Source organism: Eimeria acervulina, genomic scaffold (assembly GCF_000499425.1).
Source record: "Eimeria acervulina Houghton genomic scaffold, Eah_scaff781, whole genome shotgun sequence".
In the NCBI taxonomy this organism is placed as follows: Eukaryota; Apicomplexa; class Conoidasida; order Eucoccidiorida; family Eimeriidae; genus Eimeria; species Eimeria acervulina.
Window position 1 is genome coordinate 1 of NW_013549604.1, and position 7,152 is coordinate 7,152.

The following is a 7,152-nucleotide window of genomic DNA, read 5'->3' on the forward strand; positions in this document are numbered from 1 at the left end:
CAGAAGCAAAGGAGACAGCAGCAAAGGAGACAGCAGCAGCAGCAGCAAACGAAGGCCCCCACTCACCGCGTCCACCAGGCCTGGCGAGGCAGCTGCTGCAGGTATGTCTGATCAACCCCTAAGCCTGCAGCAAGAGAAGCAGCAGATTAGAGACATCTTAATTGCGTTTATTTTCTTTTATTCTGTCTCTGTCTCTGTCTCGGTGTGTCTGTCTCTTTCTTTGTCTCTCTATGTTGCTTTATTATTTTGTCTCTCTGTCTCTGTCTCTGTCTCTGTCTCTATCTCTCTGTCTTTGTTTTGTCTCCCTGTCTCTGTCTCTTCTGTCTGTTTCTCTCTGTCTCTTCTCTCTCTTTGTCTGTGTCTCCATCACCCTCTCATTGTCGCTGTCTCTCTCTTTCTCTTTTATCTGTCTCTTCTCTCTGTCTCCGTCTCTGTCCGTCTATGTGCGTGTCTCTCTCTGTCTCTATCTCTGTCTCTGTGCCTCTGTCTCTTCTGTCTGTCTCTCTCTGTCTCTGTCTCTGTGCCTCTGTCTCTTCTGTCTGTCTGTCTCTCTCTGTCTCTGCCTCTGTGCCTCTGTCTCTTCTGTCTGTCTCTCTCTGTCTCCTTCTCTCTCTCTGTCTCTCTGTCTCTTTGAGTTGTCTCTCATTAGGAGGGGTAGCTGCAACGTGATCATTTGCAGCAGCAGCAGCAGCAGCAGCATCTGGATCTGCTGCTGCTGCTGCTGCTGTATTATATGTGCTATTTCTTACCTCTATATAGAAGACGTGTATAAAGAGTAAATAAAAAAAGACAATCAAAAAAAAGAAGAAGACAAACAGAAGAAATAGTGGTGGGCCCCAGTAAACTGGATGTAGGAGAGCGAACATAAAGATAATCTTTCGGCCTGAAGCACAGCAGGGTTTAGGGTTTAGGGTTTAGGGTTTAGGGGTGTGGCTGCTGCAGTGTATGTGCAGCAACACAAGCAAACGGAGAGAGAGGAGACAATAGCAGCAGCAATTATTTTATTTTAAAGAGAATTCATAGACACTGCCCCATCACGAGCAGCAATAACAACAACCCTACTGTATGTGCAGCAGCAGCAAATAACAACCCCACAATATATGCAGTAGCAGCAAATAATAAACAAGCTGTGAATGCAGCAGCAGCAGCAAGAAACGGAGCCGTAGCAGCAGAAGCAGCAAATGCAGCAACACCAGCAGCAACTACAGCAACAGCAGCATCAACTGCTGCAGCAGCAGCATGTGCAGCAACACCATCAACTGCAGTTGCAGCAGCACCAGCAACTTCAGCAACTGCAACTGCAGCAGCAGCAACAGCAGCAGCAGCAGCCAGCAGCAGCAGCAACAACAACAGCAACAGCAGCAGCCGCAGCAACAGCAGCAACAGCAGCAGCAGCTTGCCTTTGACAGTGCCAATCCGACGTGGGCTGTTCTCAGGGCTGCAGAATCGTTAGCCCCGTCTCCGCACATTAAAACAAAAAAGTTTGTTTGTTTAAATTGTTTTATTATTTTTCTTTTACCCTGAATATAAATAAAATAAATAAATAAATAAATAAACATAGAGACACCCAACAAGCCGCACAAACAAACATACAAACTAAAAAAGGCTGTTTAAACAGCATAAAAACAAACAAGAGACAACACTCCCCAGAAGGATCAGCACATGCAGCAGCAGCAGCAACAACAGCAGCAGAGACAGCAGACAGCAGCAGCACCAACAGCAACAGCAGCAGCAGCAGCAGCTAACTGCAGGGGTTGCGCGGGCGAAGATGCGGATGCGCATAAGCAGCGCCTGCAAGACAGATTCATCTGGAGTGTCTCCTTCTGTGTCTCTCTGTCTGCTTCTTTTTACTGTCTCCTTTTATAGGTACCAACGGAGCTGCCTCCGCCTCCGTCTCCACCTCTTGCTGCTGCTGCTGCTGCTGCTGCTGCTGCTGCACTGCAGCAGCAGCAGGGACCACCCGCTCTCTGCACAATATTTCAAACGTCTCCTCAGTCACCGCCAACTCCGGCCAACGCTGCAGCAAGCCAACCCTAAACCCCAAACCCTAAACCCTAAACCCTTAGCCCTAAACCCTTAACCCCAAACTCTAAGTGCACACGTCTTCTCAGCAGAAGCCCGGACAATGCTTTTAAGGTCCTTCTCCCTAACCCCTAAACCCTAAACCCTAATCTCTAAGCCCAAAACCCTAAACCCTAGACCCAAATCCTTAAGCACAAAACCCTAAATTCTAAACCCTAAACCCTATATCCTAAATCCTAGACCCTAAACCCTAAATCCTAAACCCAAATCCTTAAGCCCAAAACCCTAAATTCTAAACCCTAAACCCTAAACCCTAAACCCTAAACCCTTACCTCTGGGTGTGCTAGGACTTCAGCGTGCGGTATTTCGGTCCCTGAGTTAAATTCTTTCCACCTCACTTTATTATTATTTTGTTTTGCTGGGAGACCGATAAGCAAAGGAGACAAACACATTTGGGGCTGCGAGACAATTGATGCATGCAAATTGCTGCCTGAGGTGCTGCAGACAGTCGGAGACACCTCCGTTGCTGCTGCTGCAGCTCCTGCTGCACATTTGGGGCTGCGAGACAATTGATGCATGCAAATTGCTGCCTGAGGTGCTGCAGACAGTCGGAGACACCTCCGTTGCTGCTGCTGCAGCTCCTGCTGCTGCAGCTCCTGCTGCTGCGGGTTCTGCTGCTGTTGCTGCTGCTGCTGCTGGTGCTGGTGCTGCTGACTGTGGAAGCATGCCGCAGCGCGCAGCAACTGCAGCAGCTGTATAGACAGAGTCTCCTGTAATCATCACAGGCCTGACCCTCCCTTGCTGCAGCACTTCAACTGTCTCCTTTGCGTCTCGACGGAGTTCATTGCCCAGCAGCAGCAAACCTAAAAACTTCATGTTGCTCTCCACTGCTTCTCGCTGCAGCTCCTCTGCTGCAGCACAAGCACTGCAGCTGCTGCAGACACTTGTAACCCTACGCCTATCATCACCCGCGCCATCTGCAGCAGCAGCAGCAGCATGCTGCTGCTGCTGCTGCTGCTGCTCTTGGCTCTGTTGTTCGTTCCCTTGCTCCTGCGCGTGTTGCTGCTGGCCCCTCTGCTGCTGCTGTTGCTGTTGTCGTTGTTGTTGCTGCTGCTGCTGCTGTTTGGAGACAGCGGGTATAGTCAGGAGTTTGTAGGCTACAGCCAAGACGTAGGCCCCTTGCGAAGCAAGGCGGTCGTGGGTGAGGAGACAGCCGGGAGGCAGCGGCGTCGAACAGAGAGCAGAGACAGCATCTAAGCTTCCCTTGCACAGACACAGCACCTGCTGCTGCTGCTGCTCCTGCTGCTCCTGCTGCTGCTGCCGCTGCTGCTGTGTCGCCGCCTTAAGTGTCTCCTCCGGCAGCAAAGCAGCCAAGGTCTCGCGGGAGACCCCCAGCACGCAGCTCTGCCGCTTTAATTTGAAGTTAAAGGCAAACGAGCGCAGCACTTCTGCACCGCCTGCAGCAACCCCACACGAGACACCCTGCAGCACCATACTGCTGCTGCTGCTGCTGCTGCTGCTGCTGTGCCTCAAACACCCCACGCTGTCCCCGACAAATAGCGAGGTAGCTGGCTAGCTAACTGGATCGGTAGCTAGCTGACTAGCTAGTTGGCTAGATATCTGTGTAGCTATCTATAGAGCTAGCCGTCTAGCTACGTATCTGGCTAGCTATTTGGCTAGCTATCTGACTAGCTAGCTAGCTAGCTACCTGACTAGGGAGCTGGCTTGTCACCTGAAAAGCTAGCTGGCTAGATAGCTAGCTAGATAGCTCGATCGCTAGCTATCTGGCCTGCTGTATAGCTAGCTAGCTGATTAGCTAGCTTGCTAGCTAACTGGTTAGCTAGCCAACTAGCGAGGGCCTCTGCTGCCATGTAGGGCGGTGGGGTCTCCGCAAGCTGACCTGCACGAACTGCTGCTTGTGCATCTGCTGCAGCGCATGCAGCAGCAACTGCAGCAACCTGCTGCTGCTGCTGCGCTGCATCAACAAACACTCGGCGCCGACGCCCGCTGTCGCTGCCGCAAACACTGCAGCAGGAAGAAGAAGTCTCCATCAGCTGCCAGCCGCTGGCCCGCAGCAACCTGATTCAAACCAACAGCAGCAGCAGCAGCAGCAGCAGCACAAGCCCTATCAGGAGAAGGAAGAGTGCATCCCCCCCTTCAGGTGCAGCAGCAGCAACAGCCATGCTGGTAGGAAAGGCAGCGCATATACAGCAGCTCGAGTATGAAAAGCAGCAGCCGCAGCAGCCGTAGCAGCTGCTGCAGCCGCAGCAACAGCAACAGCAGCAGCAGCAAACGCAGCAGCAGCAGACGCAACAGCAGTAGCTGCTGCTGCAGCACTGGTATGAGAGGTAGCAGCAGCACGGAAGTGTAGCAGGTCTCTGTGTAGCTTGGAGACAGCGCGAAGAGCACTGAGGCCAAATAAAGAAGAAAGGAGACCGTAAAACAAAGAGACAGAAAAGGAGACAGTAAAAAGGAGACAGTCAAATGGAGACAGTACAAAGGAGACACTCAAAAGGAGACAGCAGCAGCAGCAGCAGGCAGCACTACGGACTCTACTTCCAGGGCACCTCCCACGAGTTTGGGGTTGCTGCTGTTTGCATGCAGCCCCTGAAGCAGCATCAAGGAATTGCAGCAGCCAGCAGCAGCCCTGCAGAGCGTAGCGAAGCTGTCTGTACACCGCAAGCCGCATGCACAACCCCAGCAGCAAGGCGTAGCATCAGCAGCAGCAAAGGCAGCAGCTACAGCAGTAACAGCAACAGAAACAGCTACAGCAGCAGCAACAGCACCAGAAACAGCTACAGCAGCAACGGATACAGCTACAGCAGCAGCTATAGCAGGAGGAGCAGCAGCAGCTACAGCAGCAACTACTGCAGCAACCACAGCAGCAGCAACAGCAGCAGCGATAGCAGCAGCAACAGTAGCAGCAGCAGCAAGGCTTGCCTGTCTTGTCAGCAGAGCTTGTGGCTAGGGTTTGCATGTCGAGGACCTCTGAGGCGAAGGGCTTGCTGGGGTTTGCTGCAGCAGGCACAATCCCTAAACAGCAGCAGCAGCAGCAGCAGAAGCAGCAGCAGAAGTCACGGAAGGAGATGCTCACACGTAGTTGCTGTCTGTCTGTCTCCTTCCTCTGGGCTACTCCTCTCCACTGCAACGCTTGCTGCTGCTGCTGCTGCTGCTGCTGCTGCTGCTGCTACTGCCGTTGTTGCTGCTGTTGCCGCTGCTGTTGCTGGTGGTGTTGCTGCTTCTGCAGGTGCTATAGGTGCCGTTGTGCATTTGCTGCTGTGGGCACTGCTGTTGCTGCTGTTGCTGTTGCTGCTGTCGCTGCTGCCTTCATATCTGCTGCTGCTGCTGCTGCAGTTGCTGCTGCTGCTGCAGTTACTGCTGGTGAAGTGTCGTTTCATGTGCGCTTGCTGTTTTGTGTAAATAGTATTTTAATGTTTATTTTCTGCTGTTTATTGTTTATTATCTGCTAGTTCTCTGTTTATAGTTTATACTTTGTAGTTCATAGACTATACTTTATAGTTTGTGGTGTCTATCCAGCTACTTCTGCTGCTCCTGCACCTGCTGCTGCTGCATCTTCTGCTGCTGCTGCTGCTGCTGCTGCTTACCGAGTGCCTTGAGGGTGTGCTGGGTGAGAGTGCCTGTCTTATCGAAGCAAACGATGCGGACTTTGCCGCATGCAGCAACGCGCTGCGGTGCTGCTGCCAGCAGCCCCCCGCGCTGCAGCAACCTTTTTGCTGCTGCTGCTTGAGCTGATGACAGCAGCACGGGTACCCACACTGGCAGCAGCTGAGATAGAGTTGAGATAGAGTAAAACCACCCTAAACAAAACAAAACAAATTAAAATAAAATAATATCATATATACCTCTTCATACTCCTGCTGCAGCTCCTGCTGCTCATGCTAATGTTGTTGTTGCTGCTCCAAATGCTGCTGTTGCTGCTGCTGCTGCTGCTGTTGTTGTTGCGGCTGCTCCGGGTGCTGGTATGTTTGCTGCTGCTGGTGCTCAGTGAGAGGAGCTTCAGGCAGGGGCACGCGAGGGAAACAGTTGCTGCTGCTCGTGTTGCTGCTGTTGCTGCTGCTGTTGCTGCTTTTGCTGCTGCTGTTGCTGCTGCGTCTTACCTGCTGTTCCTGTTGCGTTTGGTGAGTTGCAGGCAATGACAGCCACAACAAAGAGAGCGTAGAGCAGCAGAATCAAGGAGACAGAAGGTAAATGTAAATCGTAGTTAAGCCCTACAGAAGAAGGAGACAGCAAACGCTGCAGCTGCTGCCCCCGAGATGTTGAAGCCCCCGTTCGCAGCACTACTGCAGCAGCGCATGCACCCTCAAGCCCCCTACAAGCTGACAAAGAAGCATCATCTCCTTCGCTTCCTCCTGCTGCTGTTGCTGCTGTTGCTCCTGCTGCTGCTGCTGCTACCGGCACCTCAGCTGAGGCTGACGAGATGAAAGGCACGCTCGGCCCCGTCACGCACACAACTTTGCTGCCTGCAGCACGCAACGCATGCAGACGCTAAACCCTAAACCCTAAACCCTAAACCCTAAACCCTAAGTCCGAAGCCTTCACTGCCCGTCCGAGCCACCACCAGGAGACTCTCAAGGTGAAGCAGCTATGGAGTCAGCTAGCCAGTTAGCTAGCTAGCTGTCTAGCTACTTAGCTAGACAGTCGTCTATACAGCTAGCTAGCCTGTCTTATATACAGACAGATAGGTAGGTATCTACGTGGGAATCGATCTAACTATCTAGCTGGCTAGCTGGCTGTATGCACAGTCAGCTACCGAGCTAGCTAGCTAGCTAGCTGCTGGAAGGGTAGAGCAAGCCCCCCACCTGCGTGTACAAAGCTGTTAGCGTAAAGGGCCGCCAGCCTGGCAGCAGCAGTTTGTCTCCTCCCCGTAGACGTAATGGTTTCTGTCTCTGTCTCCGAATCTGTCTCCGTATCCATCTGCTGCTGCTGCTGCTGCTTCTGCTGCTGCTGCTGCTGCTGCTGCTGCGAGGGTAGAGCTTCAAGTGGCAGCTTCTCTACCGGCGCCGCCTCCCCAGTGAAGTCTGCCTGATCCACCACTGCTGAGCCCCGCAGCAGCAGCAAGTCAGCAGGACATACTGTCCCTTCGTGCAGCAGCACCACGTCGCCTGCACA

At 52.7% G+C, this 7,152-nt stretch overlaps 2 protein-coding genes across 2 annotated transcripts in view; both read right to left on the bottom strand.

Moving 5' to 3' along the window:
• Nucleotides 1-1,804: 1,804 nt before the first annotated feature.
• On the bottom strand, nucleotides 1,805-5,420 carry EAH_00048890 (hypothetical protein; the record flags this gene model as incomplete). The annotated part of the gene is made up of 6 exons (XM_013394441.1): nucleotides 1,805-2,017; nucleotides 2,355-2,440; nucleotides 2,529-3,479; nucleotides 3,923-4,101; nucleotides 4,574-4,691; nucleotides 5,117-5,420. 6 exons carry the CDS (start codon nucleotides 5,418-5,420, stop codon nucleotides 1,805-1,807), a joined length of 1,851 nt encoding a protein of 616 aa, XP_013249895.1.
• A 139-nt stretch (nucleotides 5,421-5,559) lies between these two features.
• The window catches only part of EAH_00048900 (P-Type cation-transporting ATPase, putative), a gene marked incomplete at both ends in the record, with an annotated part of 4,638 nt that continues 3,045 nt past the window's right edge, over nucleotides 5,560-7,152 (bottom strand). Inside the window, 3 exons of the mRNA XM_013394442.1 lie at nucleotides 5,560-5,771; nucleotides 6,054-6,503; nucleotides 6,843-7,145. Of these exons, the coding sequence (XP_013249896.1) occupies nucleotides 5,560-5,771; nucleotides 6,054-6,503; nucleotides 6,843-7,145 (965 nt within the window). The remainder of the gene's footprint in view (nucleotides 5,772-6,053; nucleotides 6,504-6,842; nucleotides 7,146-7,152) is intronic.